General features: G+C 40.3%; 2 protein-coding genes across 4 annotated transcripts; one reads left to right on the forward strand and one right to left on the reverse strand.

Moving 5' to 3' along the window:
* The first annotated feature begins 126 nt into the window (after positions 1-126).
* On the forward strand, positions 127-14,289 carry LOC120055746 (mesoderm induction early response protein 1-like). 3 transcript variants are annotated; one of them, XM_039003684.1, is made up of 13 exons: positions 127-164; positions 1,070-1,094; positions 2,917-3,056; positions 3,416-3,607; positions 5,071-5,203; positions 5,514-5,575; positions 5,707-5,779; positions 5,918-6,069; positions 7,896-7,977; positions 8,242-8,336; positions 8,711-8,838; positions 12,276-12,406; positions 12,533-14,289. In XM_039003684.1, the coding sequence occupies exons 1-13, from the start codon at positions 156-158 to the stop codon at positions 12,877-12,879; spliced, it is 1,569 nt and encodes a 522-aa protein (XP_038859612.1). In that variant the 5' UTR covers positions 127-155; the 3' UTR covers positions 12,880-14,289. The 3 variants fall into 3 exon arrangements, with proteins under 3 accessions (XP_038859612.1, XP_038859615.1, XP_038859614.1); XM_039003687.1 differs by having other exon boundaries at positions 8,792-8,838; XM_039003686.1 differs by having other exon boundaries at positions 8,245-8,336.
* On the reverse strand, positions 14,244-24,559 carry LOC120055747 (UDP-N-acetylglucosamine/UDP-glucose/GDP-mannose transporter-like). The gene is made up of 13 exons (XM_039003688.1): positions 24,320-24,559; positions 22,286-22,319; positions 22,117-22,203; positions 20,217-20,284; positions 18,650-18,721; positions 18,482-18,550; positions 18,183-18,285; positions 17,747-17,839; positions 17,546-17,613; positions 15,635-15,713; positions 15,446-15,528; positions 15,207-15,259; positions 14,244-14,909 (listed from the first exon to the last, which is right to left on the reverse strand). The coding sequence occupies exons 1-13, from the start codon at positions 24,514-24,516 to the stop codon at positions 14,899-14,901; spliced, it is 1,017 nt and encodes a 338-aa protein (XP_038859616.1). The 5' UTR covers positions 24,517-24,559; the 3' UTR covers positions 14,244-14,898.
* Between the last annotated feature and the right edge of the window lie 898 nt (positions 24,560-25,457).

The raw sequence follows: 25,457 nt of genomic DNA on the forward strand, positions 1-25,457 counted from the left end.
CTAAAATGCCCCCCAAAATAACTTTTGACAGCAATTTGACAAACGCTGTACCCTTTCTAGCCATGACCGAGTTGTAGGGGAAAATATGTGTATGGGCGGGGCAAGTCAATCCGGGAAACTGCTGACCCCCAATGTAACCCTAAAGGATTTCAAACATGGCGGAGGTAGGAAGGAAACTCTAATAAATATTCGGGATAATAAAAATGTTTTATTTATTTTTATTTATAGAGTTGATTCTGGCGGGTGCACAGGTCCCAAATGAGAAGCAAAAAATATGTCCTAAAAATACGGAGAAGAGATATACATTTTTAAATGTTAAACTAGTCGCGTTTCCATAAGTTGTATTTTTCAAACTTCAGTTTAGCGACGCTGGCTAGCTTCGTAGCTAAGCTACCTAGCTATAGTTGGCAGACTGCTAGCGTTAACGTTACCCACTCGAAAATATAGAATTTAATATTTAGAGTGCTATTGTATTATTTTTGTTGTTGACCTGGTGGTATTCTGCATATTGAAAACGAAGCTAGGTGGCTAACTATTTGAATAACTAACTTAGCTAGCTAAAGTTAGCTGAGGCAGAGGCTAGAAAATAGGTAACGTTAGCTAGCTAATCATTCATACCTAAGTGTCTACATTGTGAGAACAACCCACTTGTTTATCAAAAACTACGTTAGCGCTCTCCTGAAATTGATGATATGACTTGTTTCAATGAAGGCCTGATCAGAGTTCTCTCCGTGCTAGAACCAGCTAACGTTAGCTACAGTAATGTCTATTCTACCTTGGCGTTGGCCAACAAGGAGCCAGGCATAAGTTTCAGGCGCGCTTTTAGTTTGACTTCCACTTCCATCCACTACCCAGACTAATGATCAGTTTGCTGTATTGTAGGTAGTTCATATTCATGTTTTTGTTCAGGCCTAGGTTGCCTGGAGACAATCTTGACCTCATCCAGAAAACAGCATAATTCACTGACAGTATCTCTGAACCGTAAAGTTATAGCAAAGCTACATGTTTTGGCATCAACCGTACTTGTGTATCGGTATCTGGTTGTGACTAATTGTGTTTTGTGTTTTAGCCCTCCATTGGGAGTACGAGCCCAGGTAAATATTGTTGTATTACAACTGAGAGAAAGGTATATGCTCATTGATATGTTCATTTTAATCCCTCATTAAATCATTAACATGCCTGCTTCTACACCTGCATTGCTTGCTGTTTGGGGTTTTAGGCTGGGTTTCTGTACAGCACTTTGAGATATCAGCTGATGTAAGAAGGGCTTCATAAATACATTTGATTTGAAGTAAAATTGTGCTGAACACACCACGCTAACCACATTTCGATCCACCGTTTTTATGCGAGTAGTCATACCATATAAATAATAATCGTGACAGCAGTGATGGATCAGTGGTTCCCAAACTGTGGGGCACACGAGGGGCTGCCAACAATAGGGATGTGAACAGCTTCCATTTTTTTTATTGGTCACATACACATATTTAGCAGATGTTATCGCGGGTGTAGCGAAATGCTTGTGTTCCTAGCTCCAACAGTGCAGTAGTATCTAACAATTCACAACAATACACACATCTAAAAGCAAAATAATGGAATTAAGAAATATATAAATATTAGGGTGTGCAATGTCAGCATGTCATTGACTAGAATACAGTATATACATATGAAATGAGTAAAGCAGTATGTAAACATTATTAAAGTGACTAGTGTTCTGTTATTAAAGTGGCTAGTGATTCCATGTACATAGAGCAGCAGCCTCTAAAGTGCAGGGTTGAGTAACCCAGTGGAAGGCCATCAGACTGCTATTTAACAGTCTGATGGCCTTGCGATAGAAGCTGTTTTTCAGTCTCTCAGTCCCAGCTTTGATGCACCTGTCATGGCTTTCTGGATGATAGTGGGGTGAACAGGCTGTGGCTCGGGTGGTTGATGTCCTTGATACTCTTTTTGGCCTTGCAGTGATGTCGGGTGCTGTAGGTGTCTTGGAGGGCAGGAAGTGTGCCCCCAGTAATTTGTTGGGCAGACCACACCACCCTCTGGAGAGTACTGCGGTTTGTGTCATGAACAGTGTTTGTGCCCATAGAAATAGATGTGGTGTATGGGGGTGGTGAGAGATGTTCCCCAATGCTGGAAGAGGGGCCTGGTTGAAGCAGTTTAGGAACCCCTGATAGAAACAGGAAGTTTCTGTACAATTTTTATAAATGCCGACAGATCATTTGTTCGTTCGACATGGTGGGATCTTTTTGTGTCAGTAAAATGTATTTTGCGAGAATAAGTGGTGGAACCTTGGAGTCAAACGATGATATGGTGTGTGGTCCTCCCACTACGAATCTGGAAAGAAACCATACAGTTTATTAGGCTACAGATGAAATAAGTTATGAACTTCTCAGGCTGGTGAAAGTGCAAGGGGATGAGCTTGATGCTCCTTTCCAATAAGTATCGAGGGTCTTATTCTGTTGACATGATCGATGCTTGACTGCCGTTTGATAATGAAAAATATTCTTGCTTCTTTGCCATAACAATCTCATGTAGACTAGCCTGCCCGCACTGTATCGGCGAGCTGTTGCCTAGAGCGCACATGCCAAGACCAGAGTAAGCACATTTGCTATTTACCGCAACAGTTCGTGACTAAACTATCGGTGGAGTTGAAAATGCGATGGAAACACATTGAACTTTAGATTTTTATTCGGTATATGAAAATATACATTCAGCAGATTTTTATCTGCAGAAAGTCCGTTTGGTGGTAACGCACCACTGGTGGGAAAATGTGCGTATTTTCTTTATGCGACTTTTAGAATATTTGCCTGAATCTGTCACCAATTGGATGGAAACCTAGCTTGTGTCATAATAGTGTTTGTTATAAATCATGTAGCACTTTATCAAGTATCTCCTCAGTTTCCCGGTGTGTTTTTTCCTTAGGAGGTTCAGCAGACGACTGTGAGTTTGATCCTTCAGCAGATATGCTCATTCACGACTTTGACGACGAACGCACACTGGAAGAGGAGGAGATGCTCGAGGGAGAGACCAACTTCAGCAATGAGATTGACGACCTTGCACGGGTGCGTCTCAACATAATTTCTTCTTGTGGTTTGAAAGTTATCCAGGGTCCTATTCATTAGGCAATGATCGGAAGACGATGGACTGAAACAGGGAGGGACTACCCAAACTTGTCCAATAAGAAACACTTGTTTTACGTTGCAGAGCGTTTCGCTGCAGTGAATGCTCTAATGAATACAACCCTGGGAACAGTAACCTTTTAGTTATAGATATTGACTATTTGACCCGTTATTGTAACGTTATACCAGTGATTTATGTCAGAAGGAAACACTCACATATTGATCATGTGAAGCTAGCTAGTCTGTTAGGTGTAATCCACTAAATCCAGTGTGCAACAAAAGTTGTCTTATTTGTGCCATAGGAGGGAGAGATGCCCATTCATGAGTTGTTGAGTATGTACGGATACGGCGGTGGTTCACCTGCAGATGGAGAGGAAGAAGATGAGGAAGACCTAGAGGATGACGAGTTAGAGGATGACGAAGAGGAGGAAGAGGAGGAGGAGCTGGACAATGATGAAAGCAGCAGAAGCACTGGTGAGCTGAAGAGGAGTAAGGTGGGTGCCATGAATCTCCTGAAATAACAGGGATAGCAATCAACACACTCATAAAGAAGGAATGCTTGTTTGCACCTTATTGCACTAATTTGATTGTTATAAATCAGTACTACACATTCTGTAGCCAACTAAGTTTACATATTTAGTCAGAAATGTATACGACACTGAACAAAAATATAAACGCAACATGTAAAGTGTTAGTCCCATGTTTCATTGGCTGAAATAAAAGATCCCAGACATTTTCCATATGCACAAAAAGTGTATTTCTCAAAAATGTTGTGAACAATTTGTTTACTTTATTAGTGAGCATTTTTCTTTTGCCAAGATAAACCATCGACCTGACGGGGGGCACATCAAGAAGCTGATTAAACAGCATGATCATTACACAGGTTCACCTTGTGCTCAGGACAATAAAAGGCCACATTTAAAATATGCAGTTTTATCACAACACAATGCCACAGATGTCTCATGTTTTGAGGGAGTGTGCAATTGGCATGCTGACTGCAAGAATGTCCACCAGAGCTGTTGCCAGAGCATTGAATGTTCATTTCTCTACCATAGGCCACCTGCAACGTCGTTTTAGAGAATTTGGCAGTACGTCCAACCGGCCTCAACGTTGTGAACAGAGAGCCTTGTGGTGGTGGTGGGGTTATGGTATGGGCAGACATAAGCTACGGACAACAAACACAATTGCATTTAATCAATGGAAATTTGAACGCGCAGAGTTACTGGGATGAAATTCTGAGGCCCATTGTCGTGCCATTCATCCGTCGCCACCACCTCATGTTTCAGCATGATAATGCATGGACCCATGTTGTAAGAATCTGTACACAATTCCAAGCAGCTGAAAATGTCCCAGTTCTTCCATGGCATGTGTACTCGCCAGACATGTCACCCGTTAAGCATGTTTGGGATGCTCTGGATTGACGTGTACGACAGCGTGTTCCAGTTCCCGCCAATATCCAGCAACTTCGTACAGCTATTGAAGAGTGAGACAACACACCACAGGCCACAATCAACAGCCTGATCAACTGTATGCGAATGACATGTGTCATGCTGCATGAGGCAAATGGTGCTCACCAAATACTGACTGGTTTTCTGATTCACGCTTCTATCTTTTTTTAAGGTATCTGTGACCAACAGATGCATATCTGTATTCCCAGTCATAAAATCCATAGATTTGGGCCTTATGAATTTATTTCAAATGGCTGATTTCGTTATATGAACTGTAAGTCAGTAAAATCTTTGAAATGCGTTTTATATTTCTGTTCAGTATAGTTACAAATCTGCTGATAGTATTTAAAATGCTGATCATACTTAAAACATGCACGCATGACTGCTAAATGGCATATATTATTATATGAATGAATGAATGGCAATTTTGTTGTTTCACAGGGGCGTTTTTGACTAATGCACCATTGATGACTAATTTGTGTGTAACTCCGTGATGTGTGTGTGTTCAGACCGAGAGGGTGAAGATCTCTTCAGGACTGGGAAACGAGAACCAGTTGTCCAACGAGGGTCACACGCGCTCCGTCAAATCCCACTGCACGGCAGAGCTGATACGTGGATCACAGAAGCTCAAGTACTTTCAAAGTATGCACCTTTGCTTACTCACGAGCAATGTTTTTTTTTGTATTGGATAGTTTGTGAGATCTTGTTCTATGTGTTTTAACCCAGTGGTTCAAAATGAGAACTAATATGTGTCAGTAACCAGGTTTCCATCCAACCTTTTTATGTGAGTAAAGTACATGTAGGATAAACATTTTATCTGCAACAAATACATTTGGTGGGAAAAGGCGCGTAGTGTTTATGCGGATTTTAGAATATTCACGTGAAATTCTGTCGCCAATTCGGATGGAAACCTAGCTAGTGAAAAGAGTCAAAATACCAAATCTTGTTTCAGATAATGATGCAGAGGAAGAATCAGAAGACGAAGATTATGTCCCTTCCGATGATTGGAAAAAGGTAAATATATTGTTTTTTATTATTGTTTAATCATTCGTTAGATATGGTAGTTCTAACCTTAAAGACATGTTATTCATTTGAAGCACACTTTCGATTTGTGAAACGAAACAATGTTTGTTTGACCTGGACAGGAAATCATGGTTGGTTCCATGTATCAGGCTGAAACGCCCTCTGGCCTTTGTAAATATAAAGACAATGAGAAAGGTAAGACATTATGTTTGCAATTACAATGCACTAATTAAGTTCGAGTGAAATATCTTCCAATCACAGAGGTAAATGGGAAATAAAATGTATTTTTTTCCTTCTCTCTTTCTCCCCCTCTCTTTTGTTCACACGTTCCAGTATATGAAAATGATGACCAGCTTTTATGGGACCCTGAGTTCCTTCCCGAGGGAAAGGTTGTGGAGTTTTTGACGGAGGCGTCAAAACGAACAGGAGAGGAGAAGGGAGTGGATGCCATCCCTGAGGGATCCCATATCAAAGACAATGAGCAGGTATGAAGACCACCACAGTCGAGCCGACTGGCATCCAGGCTTGTGTTCAGTAGGGCACACCATAGAAAAACGATTCGCAACGGAAATCTTTGTTTATTGGAAAAGTTTAAGCCTTCACATTTCACTGTTCCAAAACTTTATGCCACCTAGAGTTGAAGTCGGAAGTTTACATACACTTAGGTTGGAGTCATTAAAACGCATTTTTCAACCACTCCACACATTTCTTGTTAACTAACTATAGTTTTGGCAAGTCGTTTAGGACATCTTATTTATGCATGACACCAGTAATTTTTCCAACAATTGTTTACAGACAGATTATTTCACTTATAATTCACTGTATCACAATTCCAGTGAGTCAGAAGTTTACATACACTAAGTTGACTGTGCCTTTAAACAGCTTAGAAAATTCCAGAAAACAATGTCATGGCTTTAGAAGCTTCTGATAGGCTAATTGACATAATTTGAGTCAATTGGAGGTGTACCTGTGGATGTATTTCAAGGCCTACCTTCAAACTCAGTGGGAAATCAAAAGAAATCAGCCAAGACCTCAGAGAAGAAAATTGTAGACCTCAACAAGTCTGGTTCATCCTTGGGAGCAATTTCCAAACGCCTGAAGGTACCACGTTCATCTGTACAAACAATAGTACACAAGTATAAACACCATGGGACCACACAGCCGTCATTCCGCTCAGGAAGGAGACGTGTTCTGTGTCCTAGAGATGAACGTTCTTTGGTGCGAAAAGTGCCAATCACAGAACAACAGCAAAGGACCTTGTGAAGATGCTGGAGGAAATAGGTACAAAAGTATCTATATCCACAGTAAAACAAGTCCTATATCGACATAACCTGAAAGGCCGCTCAGCAAGGAAGAAGCCACTGCTCCAAAACCGCCATAAAAAAGCCAGACTACGGTTTGCAACTGCACATGGGGACAAAGATCGTACTTTTTGGAGAAATGTCCTCTGGTCTGATGAATCAAAAATAGAACTGTTTGGCCATAATGACCATTATGTTTGGAGGAAAAGGGGGGAGGCTTGCAAGCCAAAGAACACCATCCCAATCATCAAGCATGGGGGTGGCAGCATCATGTTGTGGGGTGCTTTGCTGCAGGAGGGACTGGTGCACTTCACAAAATAGATGGCATCATGCGGAAAGGAACATTGTGGATATATTGAAGCAACATCTCAAGACATCAGTCAGGAAGTTAAAGCTTGGTCGCAAATGGGTCTTCCAAATGGACAATGACCCCAAGCATACTTCCAAAGTTGTGGCAAAATGGCTTAAGGACAACAAAGTCAAGGTATTGGAGTGGCCATCACAAAGCCCTGACCTCCATCCTATAGACAATTTGTAGGCAGAATGGAAAAAGCTTGTGCGAGCAAGGAGGCCTACAAACCTGACTCAGTTACACCAGCTCTGTCAGGAGGAATAGGCCAAAATTCACCCAACTTATTGTGGGAAGCTTGTGGAAGGCTAGCCAAAACGTTTGACCCAAGTTAAACAATTTAAAGGCAATGCTACCAAATAATAATCTGACCCACTGGGAATGTGATGAAAGAAATAAAAGCTGAAATAAATCATTCTCTACTATTATTCTGACATTTCACATTCTTAAAATAAAGTGGTGATCCTAACTGACCTAAGACAGGGAATTGTTACTAGGATTAAATGTAAGAAATTGTGTTAAACTGAGTTTTTAAATGTATTTGGCTAATGTGTATGTAAACTTCTGACTTCAACTGTACTAAACAAGCACCATTACCATAAAGACTTCGGTGTGCACTATTGTCTGTAACTGTCTTCTTTACAATGTTGTCTTTCCACAGGCGCTTTATGAGTTGGTCAGGTGTGAATTTGACACAGAGGAAGCTTTAAGAAGACTGAAGTTTAATGTGAAGGCAGCTAGAGGTAAGACCAGCAGTGAAATGATTTGAACTTTCTCTTGATTTCAGTCAAGACATCTGGCATATTTTCTCGGAATTATCTCACCAGGCATGTATGGCTTATTGAAGTATTTTGATGATAAAGGCTTTCCTTGGGTTACTTGGGTCCTGGCTTTTGTTTGTGTCTTGTTCATAGCATCCTACGCCTGGGACCTGTAACATTTTCATAGTTTTTATGATGTTTTATTTGAATGCAGCAGTTGTCATGATAACTCTCCCTCTGTCACAGAAGAGCTGTCTGTGTGGACAGAAGAAGAATGTCGATATTTTGAGCAAGGACTAAAAGCTTATGGGAAAGACTTTAATTCAATACAAGCCAACAAGGTAAGCTATGTTTATCTTAGAGATATCCTATTATATTTGCTACAGTATTTGATTGAAAAGTATATTGACATTTAAGAATAATACTAATCTTCATGTTGATTTGAGAGTTGCATATGATGTGTTTTTTAAAGCAATCAGGGTTGGGGTCAATTCCATTTGAACCTCATTCAACTTTCGTGAGGAATCGAAAATCAGTTTATGAATTGAAAAGCTACTCCTACTTTTTCATCCTTTTTTTTTTTTAAATTCACAAATTGCATTTCGACTCATCCATCATAGACTTGACTGGGGGAGTTGAAATTGAATTGAGTCCAGCTCTGGAAGGCGAAGGTAATAATGGCTATCTCGTTGTCTGCTGATATTACATTTTTCAGGTGAGAACTAGGTCAGTAGGAGAATGTGTGGCCTTTTATTACATGTGGAAGAAGTCTGAGCGTTATGATTTCTTTGCACAGCAAACCAGGCTGGGGAAAAGGAAATACAACCTCCACCCCGGTGTCACGTAAGTATTTTCACCAGACCAAGTACTTTTCAAATGCTTTCACAAATCTTTCAAATATTTGATTACGTCAACAAATTTGTTATGTTATACAATTCAATATATTATAGATTGACTTACCTGATCTCAGATGTATTTTAAACATATAACGAAGAGCATATGGGTCTTTCTATAAATAATTGGGCCAGTGTGTGACATTCGGATGAACATTTTAAAACGGTTTGAAACAAAATGAAAAAATATTTGTATGCCGTTCCACGTGTACTTAGAGGAATATATGCGAATTGGCCCATAACTCCACCTATACAACATAGGCATAGGACTATACATCCTTTAAGCAGGATTCATACAGACATTGGCAAGTCAAATTCAAGGACTTTCAGGGACTTCAATCACTTAATTGTAATTTAAGGACCTCAATGTTATACAATTGTACATATAGGGCCTAATAGATACCCCCCCCCCCCCCCCAAAAAAAGTATTAAAATGTATCTAAAAGGCCATTACCACTGAGAATAATGGATTTTTTTAGGCATTGCCAATGCATTGATATTCAAATGATTATTACATTCTAAAATATGTGAGAATAATATTGATTTGCGTGGCGATCTTCCTGTGGCCGACGCAGGCACACATAATAAACCATGAATAGCGGCAGCATTAATCTCACTTTCGCTGTTTTTATCATGAGAAAGCGACCAAAAACCAGGTACCTTTTGTAATAGAAGGATCTGTATGGAAAGCGAAGTTGAAGCCAGCATTCGATGTTGTCGTCCTAATTATAACCGTACGTGCTTTTAAAACGCAACGGAGTAGTGCGAAACCCTTCAATTAAAGAGGCGGGAAACATGAACGCGTCCACAAAGACTGATCAAAAATGAAATCACAGATAATTATAAGGGAGCATGAGAACTTATCATTTATGACTTTTCAAGCACGAAATTGAGGCAATGTCTGATTTTCAAGGTAGGCCTATTCCAGTACTTGAATTTCTGAATTCAAGTAGGCTACTTCAAGCGACTTGTATTGTTTAAAATTGCAGGTGTAACATGGAATCCAACATTTGTCATGTTATTTAATTACCAGATCATATTGTGAAGTAGACTACTACGTCATTTGTCATTATATCCAGAATAATTAATAGGAATAGCGCTGGGTGTTGCGCAACAGTCTATCCTACACAATTGCGCCCAGTAGACTCGGGTGTCAAATCCGAGGCACAAAACATGATCTCATTACCTTCGTACTTTCTCTGTTAAATCCAACGAGACCCGGTTGTAAATCAAGCAGACTACAACAGATGAACATCAATTTGCTAGGGATATTAGATCCAACGTGTATCCAGGCGCCACTGTCTTCACCGACGTAACAAATGAGACATATTCTTGACATTCCTTGCGAACACCTTTTTTCCAGGACTTGGGCTGTGTTGTTGCATCGCGTGCGCTATCACAACAGCTGTTCGTCACTTGACTGTCATTCAGAAATGTTCTCCCCGTAACATGACACGAAACGTTACGTAGTTACACTGGGTTGATTTCTGAGATCCCTATACAAAAAGCTGTCCGACAACTAGATCCAGGATTCTTACAGGGTTCAAGTTCAATGTCTAATTTAACTGATTGATGCTTAATATATTATATAACTACAACTTACACTGCCATAAATGCAAGGACAGAAAACTGTTTTGTCACACGATTTTGGTTTTAAATGAATTAGTGAATTGTGTTTAATATAAATGTTTCCCCTTGACAGTGCCTGTTGTTACAGCCTGAACTCAAAATTGATTTTCTCACATCTACACAAAGTACCCCCATAATGACAAATTGAAAACATGTTTTTAGGAATTTTTGCAAATGTATTGAAAATGAAATACAGATCTCATTTTCACACCCCTGAGTCAATGCTTAGTAGAAGCACCTTTGGCAGCGATTACAGCTGTGAGTCTTTCTGGGTAAGTCTCTTATTAAGAGCTTTGCACACCTAGATTGTTCAACATTTGCCCACTTATTCTATTCAAAATTTTACAAGCTCTGTCAAATTGGTTGTTGATCATTGCTAGACTACAATTTTCAGGTCTTGCCATAGATTTTCAAGTAGACTGAAGTCAAAGCTGTAACTCGGTCACTCAAGAACATTCACTGTCTTCTTGGTAAGCAACTCCAGTGTAGATTTGACCTTGTGTTTTAGGTTATTGTCCTCCTGAAAGATGAATTCAACTCCCAGTGTCTGGTGGAAAGCAGACTGAACCAGGTTTTCCTCTAGGATTTTGCCTGTGCTTAGCTCCATTCCATTTCTTTTTTTATCCTGAAAAACTCCCCGTCCTTAATGATTACAAGCATAACCATAACATGATGCCGCCACCACTATGCTTGAAAATATGGAGAGTGGTACTCACTAATGTGTGTAATTGGATTTTCCCAAAATATAACACTTTGTATTCAGGACAAAAAAAATAAATGCTTTGCCACATTTTTTTGCAGTATTACTTTAGTGCCTTGTTGCAAACAGGATGCATGATTTGGAATATTTGTATTCTGTACAGCAGGGGTATTCAACACTTTTTCAACAATGAGAAAATGCAGTGGAACTGGCTTCAAGGTCCAGAGTTGATTTAAGGCTGTACAGGCTTCCTTTTCATTCTGTCATTTTAGGTTAGTATATTAGCCATTAAACTCACTGTTGGCCTCATGGTGAAATCCCTGAGCAGTTTCCTTCCTCTCTGGCAACTGAGTTAGGAAGAAAGCCTGTATCTTTGTAGTGACTCGGTGTATTGATAACTTCACCATACTCAAAGGGATATTCATTGTCTGCTTTTTTTCCCATCTTTACCCATCTACCAATAGTTGCCCTTCTTAGCGAGGCATTGGAAAACCTCCCTGGTTTTTGTGGTTGAATCCGTTTGAAATTCACTGCTCTACAGAGGGACCATACAATTATCTGTATGTGTGGGATACAGAGATGAGGTAGTCATTCAAAAATCATGTTGATGCAATTTATGTGACCTTAAGCAAATTTTTACTCTTGAACTTATTTAGGCTTGCCAAAACAAAGGGGGTGAGTACTTATTGACTCAAGACATTTCAGCTTATTTTTTATTTGTAAAAATTTCTAAAAACATAATTCCACTTTGACATGGGGTATTGTGTGTAGGCCAGTGACGACAAAATGTGGAAAAAGTTAAGGGGTGTGAAAGCCTCACTGGTACCCTAGTTTAGAGAAAGACCCATATTCAATGAAATGTAACTTGTCATGAATGGGTGTTCCATGTCACTAATACACATTCAAAATGTGTGATAACCTTTGTTTTGTGAACCATACCCACTGTTGACACTGTTCTAGGGGTATGAATCAAATATCCTTTTAACACTATAGTGCTATGCTGGTAGGCTGTAGTTGATGCTGACTGTGTGGTTGGTTGTTTACCCCGTGTGTCTCAGGGACTACATGGACCGGCTGCTAGACGAGACGGAGAGCGTCACTTCCAGCCGGGCGGCCTCGCCCCCTCCCACCACCTCAAACAGTAGCACCAGCCACTCTGAGAGGGAGGACGGCAGCAGCAGCCACAACGGTAAGGGAGAAATATACTCAGGGAACATGAAATACTGTTAAAATGACTAAGAACATATGTGAATTCTTGTGAAGACCCTACATAATTCATGATGTCAGCAGCTCACTCTTATCTTTCCTCCAATAGGTGTAGTGAGTCAAAACTCTGGCTCTGGAGAAGGTTCTCAATCGTCCACGGTGGCGAATGAAGTCGAAGCAGAACCCTCCCAGTCCACTGACGACCACCCCTGTCTGGACGCTTTCCCTGCTCCCACCGCCTCGGACAATGACTCCAACGGCTGCCAGGCGGCGGCCGTTGTGCCCAGCCACAACAGGAACGGCTCCCTGGAGCCCCACCGTGCCGACGGTCACTACGATGAAGACGCGCTCCTCTATGACAGGCCGGCCAAGAGGTGCCGGACGGAGGCGGAGTCACTGGAACAGGGGGAGCCGGAACCCTCCAGAACATCGACGACACTCCAGCAGGAGGACTGATGATAGATGACGACCCCTTCTCAGAGGTCAAAGGGCACAGAACCAAACCTTTAAAAACCATGGTCGTATTAATTAGTGCACACGGAAGCAAAACATTTAGCAACGGAAAACTAGCATTTCTTATTGGACAAGTTCAGGTAGTCCATCCCTGTTTCCTTCCATCTGTTTTCGTCCGTTTAGTGGCTAATGAATACGACCCGTACTAACCAACCAAACCCAGCTGGGCCACACCAGCAAACGGAGGGAGGGCAGCCCTGCCTCGTCCCCCATCCAGCAAAACCTCCAACGCTCCACACATCCAAAGTACCACAGTTCCTGAACTCCTACCTACTATTACTTCCACCACATTCTACTCATTCCCTTTTTTGGAGACCGATCTCAAATTTTTACGCTCAATGCTTTTTTCCTATTTGTATTAGAATAAAAATCGTCTGTGATATTTTTGTACGTGAAATATATTTATATATTTTTTAAAGAAATGTATGATTGATGGGTATTTGCTGTCCTAGCCATTTGAAACCAGAAAATCGAAGGGGTGGTGTTGTATGTAGAGGGTTCTAGATCAACAGCGCCAATCTGCCTGCTTCAGGCACACTAAGTTGCACTTTCATCCTTTGTTGATATTGAGTGGTTAACGCAACACTGCTGAATGACATCATTGCTTATTTGAAACACGATTCCCCCATATGCCGTAACCATGGACATTTTTTTAATTGCAAGAAATGAACCAGTGGGAGTGTCTGTCCCGAGGTTTGTTTGTGTAAAGCGTCTGACATCAGTGATGTCCTGTGGAACGCTATATTTTTATTTTATTAGGCTTTCATATTGTTTTGTTTTTCGATTTTAGACAGTAAGTACGTGTAAAGTTTGTATAGATTTTGTTGTACAATTATACTTTTTGATAACCGTGTCTAATCTGTCTGTTTTATGGTCTCTCCTTGTTGCTCCGAGCAGAGCTGTTCTAAAGGAGTCATTATTTCCCAGGCCCATTTTTTCACCTAGTGCATTTGGACATTTTTTGCAGCAAGATGTTTGACAATGACTCCATGTTAAAGAGAGATGTGATGCTTTTTGAAATCGGAGACTGGTACCAGTAATGTTTCTTCTCACCTGCCATTACCTGCAAAGTTTCATGATGGCCTCTAAGCAAGCTCTTATTACGAATTGTAATTAAAGAACTTGACTGTACGCTTCAAATGTGAAGGACCTCCATTTAGTTTCAGTGGAGGTTTCTTAATAACAGGACATTGTTTTGAGAACTTGATTTTGTTACAGTAGCTTTGTCTACATTCACAAATGGTAAAACAAAATTGTTGATTAGTGTTTTCCTGATAACAAATTAAAGTGAAGTGTATACCAAGACGGGCTGTGACAACAGTGGCTATATTTAATAAATGTATTCAGACTGGTGACCTATTATTTCATGTTTTTACTGTGGCCTAACTGCAAAATAGGCACTAATGATAAAATTGATTTCAATTATGTGGGGAAGTTTTCATACATTTCTCACCAGTGTGACAGGAAATTAAACCTAGCAATATTTCAAATGTTGAAATATGCATGTAACCAACATTTGAGGTTTACAATGTTGAACATAGTAAAAAATGTCAAGCGCTTTGCTTAGAAATTAGGTTCACAGAAACATTTTTGAATAAACAAAGTATCAAATGGCTCACTGCATAGTGTAAAAAAATGTTGTGGCAATGTGAATAAACAAGTCGAGAATCAGAGGCACATTGTCAACAAGTACATTGCAGAACCAACAAAAGGCAATTTCCCAGAAGTTTGAAGATAGCAGATGTTGGCTCAAGAGGAAAAACATTTACAGTACTGTGTCTTATTGAATTCCGGCCATAGTTACTGCATTTACTTGATTAGGCACAAATCTTCAATAAAACTGATTCAGTCTTGCGATAGTATGATTAAGAAAATGTTGAAATAGTGGCCAAAGGTAAATCAATTTTCGACATACACGTACGTCTTACAAAGTCCAGCTCCAACCTTCCAGTGGCACCCCCATTAAGGTTTTTCTGTTGAAATGACAAGTAAACATTTCAGAAATGTCCATAAAGTGAAATTATGAATATTACTATGGCCATATAAATAGAATAGCATTAACTATGGACCAAATCTAGGATTTCAAGCACAGGCCTTTTTGCTATGCCAAGTATTAGCCAATGGGAAAGTTGAACATACTTTACATAACAGTACCATTTGGAGAGGAAAATAAAACATGTCAGACATTAATAACAATACCAAGTCCATTTGTTTTCACACACACAATTTCTAATCTAAATTTTCCTGGGTAATCTTTTCACTTCGCTTACTTGATTGTTCATCTGTGAATGTGATGTAGGAGTACACCAGACTGCCAGCAATGCTAGGGAGACAAAGAGAAGGATGCTCAAATTAAACTCTCACGGCATCTCTTCAGTCAATGACATAAGGAAAACCCCCATCACACTTCGGTATATGGGGCGTAGACCTGTCAGTAGCAATAGTCGGAAGTCGAAAAGAGAAGGGTCCGTACTTTCAGAATTAAGCTGAAAGAAGAACATTCATTTACCTGATATTTAATCCAATGAAGTTGACCCAAGTGAAAATATAGTCTCCACCAAAGACCATTCCAAGATACGTGACTAAAATATTCTGTGGAAAGTAGTAAGACAGCAGTCAATACTTTAGTCACGACAGTGTAGAACTACGTAAAGGCTGTGAGTGTAGTGTTGATAAAAACAACTTAGTGATGGCTCACTTTAATACAGCCCACTATGGTGGTGGTCAATGCAGAGTTGTGCTGAGTGCAAAGCACAATGGAGTACATTAAAACAAAGCTGCCAAAACAGAGTACAAAAGACGTTATGAATTAATAATCCATATATAAACAATCTTGTTATAACATGACTTATTTCATTCTGAAGCAATGTTGACACTAATTGCGGTTGACAATGTTGTGAGGCTTCTAGAAACTCTATGACAACCGAATTGTCCAACTATAGGCTTATAACAAGAATACAATGCACAATATTAAAACTATTGTACAATGAATGACTCGTCCCAGACCATTATCGCAGTGAAATCTTATACCAGGTATACAGTGCATTCGGAAAGTACTCAGACCCGTTGACTTATTCCACATTCTGTTACGTAACAGCCTTATTCTCAATCTACACACAATACACCATAATGACAAAGCGAAAAACAGGTTTTTGGAAATGTATTAAAAAACAGAAATACCTTATTTATATAAATATTCAGACCCTTTGCTATGAGACTCAAAATTGAGCTCAGGTGCATCCTGTTTCCATTGATCATCCTTGAGATGTTTCTACAACTTGATTGGAGTCCATGTGTGGTACAGTCAATTGATTGGACATGATTTGGAAAGGCACACACACCTGTCTATATAAGGTCCCCCAGTTGACAGTCCATGTCAGAGCAAAAACCAAGCCATGAGGTCAAAGGAATTATCTGTAGAGCTCCGAGACAGGATTGTGTCAAGGCACAGATCTGGGGGAAGGGTACCAAAACATTTCTGCAGCATTGAAGGTCCCCCAAGAACACAGTGGCCTCCATCATTCTTACATGAAAGAAGTTTGGAATCACCAAGACTCTTCCTAGAGCTGGCCGCCCGGCCAAACTGAGCAATCAGGGGAGATGGGCCTTGGTCAGGGAGGTGACCAAGAACTCGATGGTCACTGACAGAGCTCTAGAGTTCCTCTGTGGAGATGGGAGAACCTTCCAGAAGGACAACCATCTCTGTAGCACTCCACCAATCAGGCCTTGACGGTAGAGTGGCCAGACGGAAACTATTCCTCAGTAAAAAAGCATGACAGCCCGCTTGGAGTATGCCAAAAGGCACCTAAAGGACTCTCAGACCATGAGAAACATGATTCTCTGGTCTGATGAAACCAAGATCGAACTCTTTGGCCTGAAAACCAAACGTCACGTCTGGAGGAAACCTGGCACCATCCCTACGGTGAAGCATGGGGGTGGCAGCATTATGCTGTGGGGATGTTTTTCAGCGGCAGGGACTGGGAGACTAGTAAGTATCGAAGGAAAGATGAACGGAGAAAAGTACAGCGAGATCCTTGATGAAAACCTGCTCCAGATCGCTCAGGACCTCTAACTGCGGCGAAGGTTCACCTTCCAACAGGACAACGACCCTAAACACACAGTCAAGACAACGCAGGAGTGGCTTCGGGACAAGTCTCGGAATGTCCTTGAGTGGCCCAGCCAGAGCCCAGACTTGAACCCGATCGAACATCTCTGGAGAGATCTGAAAACAGCTGTGCAGCGACGCTCCCCATCCAACCAGACAGAGCTTGAGAGGATCTACAGAGGAAAATGGGAGAAACACCCCCAAATACAGGTGTGCCAAGCTTTTAGCATCATACCCAAGAAGACTCAAGGCTGCAATTCCTGCCAAAGGGACCTCAATAAAGTAAAGGGTCTGAATACTGTGATATTAAAAAAAAACTTTTTTAAACATTTGCAAAAATGTCTAAAAACCTGTTTTTGCTTTGTTATTATGAGGTATTGTATGTACAGTGAGGGAAAAAACTATTTCATCAATTTTTAAATAAGGCTGTAATGTAACAAAATGTGGAAAAAGTCAAGAGGTCTGAATACTTTCCAAATGTTATGAAAATATCAATACCCTCACCCCATAACACAGGAAAGCACAAACTGGAACAAAAACAGCATGTCCGACCACCCTTCAAACTCCAATGCCTTGGATAGAAATAGGAGAAACACCACAAAAGTGGGGTCAGTTAACGGGTAACAACAATAGCCAGATGTTTTTCACAGCACATAAGTTACACACAAACATGGCATGCAACGCACACAAACAACAACCTCTTACCATTTGTAGATCCCCGGCGAAATGTGCATATGCCACTGTAGGGATGATCATAAATAAAGCGTTGTAATACAGCAGCCCATATTTGCCAAGCTCCTATGAACACATACATAGGTTGGGAAAAACATTAACACAACACACAATGGCAATACTTCAAATGGTGAGACCCAAAGGGGCTGAGGGTATCAAATTGACACAGACTGTGTTGTTCAAGTCTGTTTTTATATCAATATGTGTGTGGACCCACTGGACCACATTGTTTATAGATATACTGTACAGAAGTCATGAATTGTCTCAATCGGGTGCACACATAACATAAAACATGAGTACCTGTACTGTAAATATATAGTGGGGTGGCCTCTCCCCATCTTTTATTATGCTCTAATACAAATACAGAGGAACAAGTCAAGTATTCACAAAAAAACTGTTGGCCACTTACCTTGGAGTCAAGTTTCTGCTTCACATAGGCCCCATTGGCTGCAGTCAGAACATTGTTGAGCATTATGAAAACATAGCCTTGAAGATCAAAGGCCAAATCGGTGCTGTAACAGATTTTTAACAAATGAGAGATGTTTTTTTTCCCTTTCATGTATTTCCACACTAAATGGGAACAATTCCCTTTTCAACAGTTTAACTACATACTAGACTTTGCAATGGTAAACTGAACCTGCCGGGCGAGACACGCGCTTAAAGCAATCTGGCCTAGGCAACCTAAGAGCAAGCAAGTCAAATTCTTACCTCGCAGCTACAAAGGCTCCAAAGATCATGGCAAACACGGTTGCCTTGATAGGCCCAGAGAATGTCTTTCTGTGGGGAATGAAACATGTTATTCACCCAATGAAAAATCAAATGCAATCTTATTTTGACATTTCTAATATTGGTTTCTAATATTTGAAGAGGACTTACTTCAGTAGGATTCCTTCAGCCAACATGGTTAACAAAATAGAGAATCTTCTTAAAACTGTAAACATGGGTAGACTGGAAGAGGATAAAGAATACATATAAAGAACACAGTGGTATGATTGTGAGTGATTCCTCATGAAACCAGGACAACAAAAATACCACGATTAACATTTTCACTAAATTAAATCCATAGAATGCTCCATCGGAGGAAGTATTGTTGACATATGATATAATTTGACAATTGTATCTAACGGCATAATTCAGAAATAATTTATTAACGTTGGTATATTTATGACATTTTGGTCTTACCCAGGCCTCCTTTAAGTGTGTAGGTGCTAGAAAGCAAACATTGGCACCTGCACTGTAATATGGCATATCAAAGTTCCAGAGCTACTTTTAGAGTTATGATCCAATTTGTTAGCATTACCCACGGAGTGAATGTGAAAATGGATTCAAAATGTTCACCCTCTGCTGGTGATTAGCAGGATGTGCAATTATACAAGTAAAAGGAGGGCTGTGATTGCCTGCTATGCCAATTTCTCTGTATAAAATGGGCCATAACTTTAAAACTCACTGAGATCCCACTCTGGAACTTTGATATTCCCATAGACTATATTCTGTTCAGTAATATATTGAAAAATATGCCAAATCCATGATGTTTTTCAAAATATTCATGTTTATTTTTTGATATTCATAAATGAATGTAAAAAAAAGAAAATGCTATTGAAATCAAAAAACTACTCATACCACAGAGCAATTGGTAAAGCTTCATATGAACCAATTTTTGCTTTGTAGCATCTACAAATGAAACATTATGGAGTCTTAAAGGAGGCCTGGGTAAGGCCAAAATGTTATTAATGAAATTCAGCATACAGTATTTATTACTTATCACTTATGCTTTTAGATACAAATGTCAACAATCTTACCTACAAAGGACAATTTCTGTATTTATTTTTTTTACCCTGTTTTCTCCCCAATTTCCTGGTATCCAATTGGTAGTTACAGTCTTGTCTCATCGCTGCAACTCCCGTATGGACTCGGGAGAGGCGAAGGTCAAGAGCCGTACGTCCTCCAAAAAACCAACCCAACCAAGCCGCAACTGCTTCTTGACATAATGCTCACTTAACCGGAAGCCAGCCACACCAATGTGTCAGAGGAAACACCGTGCACCTGGCAACCATGTCAGCGTGCACTGCACGTGCCCCGCCACAGGAGTCGCTAGTGCCCGATGGGACAAGGACATCCCTGCCGGCCAAACCCTCCCCTGACGACGCTGGGCCAATTGTGCGACGCCCCATGGGTCTCCCGGTCGCGGTCGGCTGCGACAGAGCCTGGACTCAAACACAGAATCTCTAGTGGCACAGCTAGCACTGCGATGCAGTGCCTTAGACCACTGCGCCACCTGGGAGGCATACAAAGGACTATTCTATGGATTACATTTTGCAAAAATCCCCTAAATCATGGCCTTCTTTGTCCTGATTTAGTGAGGAATCACTCTTTATTTCTGTGATATGAAGCATAAGTGGTGAATATTGAATATCAGGGTCAATGAAGAAGAACGACGTCATACTTGAGTCGCTTGGTTCCTAGGAGTCCTGACACCTGATTCCCAACATACAGAAGCGGTAGGGGAAACATCTGCAAAGACAGAATAAAAGTCTACTATAGACACAGTAGTGCATGTTGAAACAGGCACACGGTTTCCATTGTCTGATGCAAGACTCAGTGTACATTCTACTCCCGAGAGAAACCATTGTTTATCTATCTCTGAGAGGGTCTATGGTGAGGAAAACAAAATACAGCTTGGGGCTATGTACCGCCCACTTTAAATGTTCACCAATTACTGTTTTGGACAGTAGGTTGTATGTAAATCAAAGCAACAGAAGGGCCATTTAAACTGTAAAATTGAGCTCCCTTCAGCTTGAATAATGGGTTATATGGTGCATTTGGAAATTTAAGCAACAAAATGTATATGTACAATAGATTATAATGAGAGGTCGACCGATTAATCGGGGCCGATTTCAAGTTTTCATAACAATCGGAAATCGGTATTTTTGGGCGCCGATTTTCCGAATTTTTTTTCTTCTTTTTTTTTTTTACACCTTTATTTAATCTTTATTTATCTAGGCAAGTCAGTGAAGAACACATTCTTATTTTCAATGACGGCCTAGGAACGTTCTGCCTGAACGACAGATTTTTAACCTTGTCAGCTCGGGGGATCCAATCTTGCAACCTTACAGTTAACTAGTCCAATGCTCTAACACTGATTACATTGTACTCCACGAGGAGCCTGCCTGTGCCCCGAATGCAGTAAGCTAAGGTAAATTGCTAGCTAGCATTAAACTTATCTTATAAAAAACAATCAATCAATGACTGTCATTGCTCCAATATGTACTTAACCATAAACATCAATGCCTTTCTTAAAATCAATACACAAGTATATATTTTTAAACCTGCATATTTAGCTAAAAGAAATCCAGGTTAGCAGGCAATATTAACCAGGTGAAATTGTGTCATTTCTCTTGCGTTCATTGCATGCAGAGTATATGCAACAGTCTGGCTCTTTGCGAACTAATTATGACATAACATTGAAGGTTGTGCAATGTAACAGGAATATTTAGACTCATGGATGCCACCCGTTAGATAAAATACGGAACGGAATAAACGTTTTGTTTTCGAGGTGATAGTTTCCGGATTAGTCAAAGGTATATGGTTCAGAGAGAAATAGTCGACGCGTTATAATTCCTGTAATAACTTGCGGCTGAATTTGACAGGGGTTCCTTCGTTATTTTACCGTTCATGTCTTCCATAGAGAATGTCTTGATCTACTTCAAATAAGGTCTGTGTTTCGTGCAGGCTTAAACCGCCTCGACGTTTTGATACCCGTGTAAATCTCACTAGGATAAGGTAACGTTTGTCAACATATTTTCATAAATCCACTCTACAAAAAAAATGATCTTCGCTTATATTTAGCCAATATTGATCAGAGTTACCTTGTCCTATGGATATCTACACAGTTATAAAATTGGCAAGGTTGTGTAAGCCTACACGAAACATAGACCTTATTTTAAGTGAATCTAAAAATATCCTATGGAATAAATGAAGGAACCGCTTTTCAGATTTTGCTAGAAGGTGTCATGGGAATTATGACTCGCACTTTGGTCGTCAATTCTTACCATGCCCATTATTAAAATAGGATTTCCTGCATATAGAAATGACAGTTTTTGTTTTCAACATTCATCACAGGTAACTTAAAGTCTATTTTTATTCAAACAGTTGAGAGTATTTGTCTCCTAAGCAGACTCGTCAGTATCATTGTCACTTCAGAGCTGTGTGTGTGTAAACGGCCGATTAATCGGTATCGGCTTTTATTGTCCTCCAATAATCGGTATCGGTGTTGAAAAATCATAATCGGTCGACCTCTAATTATAATAGTATGCTGCTGATATAGAAAGGAATCATCATATCACCTTGTTTGGTATGCTCCTGTCCAAACCTGGAAATGTGATGACACCTATTGCCTTTGCAGCTCCTAGTACTAGTACTGTAGCCAGCATCTGGAGAAAAAAATGTATGCTATAATGTATGCAATTTATAAGCAACTCTTCAATTGATGTAACTCATGAAGCGCATACTTACTTGACCGATCCCAACACATGTTGATGAGGGGAATCTGCAAACAAAAATTATTAAAAATGTGACTTCAGCAAATGCATACAGTATGACAAAGTAGGCTCCTATCATAACTATTATGGCCAGTATCAGAGTAAATTCCCATAGACTAATAGTACCATGTAGGAATAAAGGCAGTTCTTTGGAAATAAAACATTACAGCCATTTTATTCAGGGTAAAATAATCACAATGACAAGTTTGACATTCAAAGCAGTCAGTGTTTCTCTACATAAATCTGTGGTCAGCAAAAATCTTTAGATAATGTTTAATACTGTGAAAGTAAAGTACCAGTCAAAAGTTTGGACACACCTACTCATTCAAGGGTTTTTCTTTATTTGTACTGTTTTCTACATTGTAGAATAATAGTGAAGACAACAAAACTATGAAATAACACATATCGAATCATGTAGTAACCAAAAAAAAGTGTTAAAATATATTTATATTTGAGATTCTTCAAAGTAGCCACCCTTTGCCTTGATGACAGCTTTGCACACTTTTGGCATTCTCTCAACCAGCTTCACCTGGAATGTTTTTCCAACAGTCTTGAAGGAGTTCTCACATATGCTGAGCACTTGTTAGCTGCTTTTCTTTCACTCTGCGGTCCAACTCATCCCAAACCATCTCAATTGGGTTGAGGTCGGGTGATTGTGGAGGCCAGGCCATCTGCTGCAGCACTCCATCACTCTTCTTCTTGGACAAATAGCCCTTACACAGCCTGGAGGTGTGTTGGGTCATTGTCCTGTTGAAAAACAAATGATAGTCCCACTAAGTGAAAACCAGATGGGATGGTGTATCGCTGCAGAATGCTGTGGTAGCCATGCTGGTTAAGTGTGCCTTGAATTCTAAATAAATCACAGACAATGTCAACAGCAAAGCACCCCCACACCATCACACCTCCTCCGTGCTTCATGGTGGGAACCACACATGTGGAGATAATCCGTTCACCTACTCTGCGTCTCACAAAGACATGGCGGTTGGAACCAAAAATCTCAAATTTGGACTCATCAGACCAAAGGACAGATTTCCACCAGTCTAATGTCCATTGCTCGTGTTTCTTGGCCCAAGCAAGTCTCTTCTCATTGGTGTAATTTTGTAGTGGTTTCTTCCTTAGCAGTAATTTGACCATGAAGGCCTGATTCACACAGTCTCCTCTGAACAGTTGATGTTGAGATGTGTCTGGAACTTGAACTCTGAAGCATTTATTTGGGCTACAATTTCTGAGGCTGGTAACTCTACTGAACTTATCCTCTGCAGCAAAGGTAACTCTGGGTCTTCCTTTCCTGTGGCGGTCCACATGAGAGCCAGTTTCATCATAGCGCTTTATGTTTTTTGCAGCTGCACTTGAAGAAACTTTTAAAGTTCTTGAAATGTTCCAGATTGACTGACCTTCAGGTCTTAAAGTAATGATGGACTGTGGTTTCTCTTTGCTTATTTGAGTTGTTCTTGGCATAATATGGACTTGGTCTTTCACCAAATAGGGCTATCTTCTGTATACCACCCCTACCTTGTCACAACACAACTGATTGGCTCAAACGCATTAAGAAGGAAAGAAATTCCACAAATTAAACTTAAGGCACCCCTGTTAATTGAAATGCATTCCAGGTGACCACCCCATGAAGCTGGTTGAGAGAATGCCAAGAATGTGCAAAGCTGTCATCAAGGTGGCTACTATGAAGAATCTCAAATATAAAATAAATTTTGATTTGTTTAACACTTTTTTGGTTACTACATGATTCCATATGTGTTATTTCATAGTTTATTGTCTTCACTATTTTTCTACAATGTAGAAAATACAAACAAAATTAAAAACCTGGAATGAGGTGTCCAAACTTTTGACTGGTACTGCATGTGTAAAACAGCTTTATGCCACAAAACATTCAGCTACATTGATGTTGGTACCCCCGAGACCGAATAAGCAAACAACCCCACTCTGTTTTTAGCACTTTCATTAGTGTCCAAAGTCCAACCAACTGCCCATGCATAGATTACTGTAGGCATACCTGTAACTGGTGAGGACGCTTTTGTTCACAACAACGATTAAAAACGAGCTCAGCCCGTAAAATCCGGCAGCAAAAAGCTTCAGAAACACGGCTGACCTCACGCTCTTCATCCCTTTACTGTCATTCTTGGATACTGAGCTTTTATCCGAGGTTTTCCCTTCAATTTGCACATGTTGACGTTTCCGAACTTCCGCCATAATTCACTAAATACTACGCTGTGACGATGTCAGAGGGGTTGTCTTCCAATGCGATAAGCATTGGGCTCGTTTGAGTGGTAAGGCGAGAGCAACCGACAGTAGACGAAAGTCGAGTGAGGTGCATCTGCGACAGCTAAAAGTCGGACACTGCAGTTGCTTTCCAACAGCAAGGCTAAGATCAACATGACAGTGTTAACATAGCTGCTATTGTTTATAAAAGTTTCTCTGAATAAATGTCAAAATACACTCAAACTGGAAACAATGTGTGTACAATTATTTGGTTAGAGAGAGGTCTCATATCACTTTTCATTTGTATTCCCTGTAGCTTTATATTTGAACTGGTTCCTGTTTCAGTCACGTATTTAGACATTCACCTCGGTCAACCAAAAGCACCCTAATAATTGGTTGACAAATAGGGCCTCCCACAATGCAGGTGATGGCTGCATGGTGCAGCGACTTCATCAAAAACTGCATGAGCTTTGATCACATTTTTGTAAAGTTCATGCAGTTGACATGTAGTGGCAAGTCAGACAATTTTTCTAATCATAATGCAACACTTTGAAAGGCGGTGACCAACAATGGTCAATGACTTGACAAAAGTAATCCACTGGAACGTGTCCATTGCTACAATGTAGCCACCTTATAGTATGCAAAAGTGTCATGCCAGAATGTACCCAAATTGTTCTCAACTCCAAAATGAACATGCCATCAATGGAGTTGAGCAGAGACAACTGTGGGAGGACTGAACATTGAGTAGCTGCTAGTCGATCCTTGTAAATGTAAATTCTAAACCGTTACGTGTACCCGTTTGTCCTCTGTAGCTGCAAGTCGTTGGACGTGAATCTACAACAGCCGAAAGTACCGACACTGTAGGGGTTTTCCAACAGAAAGTCTCAGATCAACATGGCAGTGTCAACATAGCTACTATTGTTTATAAATGT

Source organism: Salvelinus namaycush, chromosome 11 (genome assembly GCF_016432855.1).
Source record: "Salvelinus namaycush isolate Seneca chromosome 11, SaNama_1.0, whole genome shotgun sequence".
NCBI lineage: Eukaryota > Metazoa > Chordata > Actinopteri > Salmoniformes > Salmonidae > Salvelinus > Salvelinus namaycush.

What these genes read in the sequence shown, in the direction of transcription:
- LOC120055747 (XM_039003688.1), bottom strand. Translation starts at nt 24,516, where the DNA reads ATGGCGGAAGTTCGGAAACGTCAACATGTGCAAATTGAAGGGAAAACC. An exon ending in AGCGTCCTCACCAGTTACAG is followed by an intron (nt 22,320 to 24,319) that starts GTATGCCTACAG and finishes TTTTGTTTGCAG; the next exon opens with ATTCCCCTCATCAACATGTG. An exon ending in CTAGGAACCAAGCGACTCAA is followed by an intron (nt 18,722 to 20,216) that starts GTATGACGTCGT and finishes ATCCTCTTCCAG; the next exon opens with TCTACCCATGTTTACAGTTT.
- LOC120055746 (XM_039003684.1), top strand. An exon ending in AGATTGACGACCTTGCACGG is followed by an intron (nt 3,057 to 3,415) that starts GTGCGTCTCAAC and finishes TTTGTGCCATAG; the next exon opens with GAGGGAGAGATGCCCATTCA. An exon ending in GTGAGCTGAAGAGGAGTAAG is followed by an intron (nt 3,608 to 5,070) that starts GTGGGTGCCATG and finishes GTGTGTGTTCAG; the next exon opens with ACCGAGAGGGTGAAGATCTC.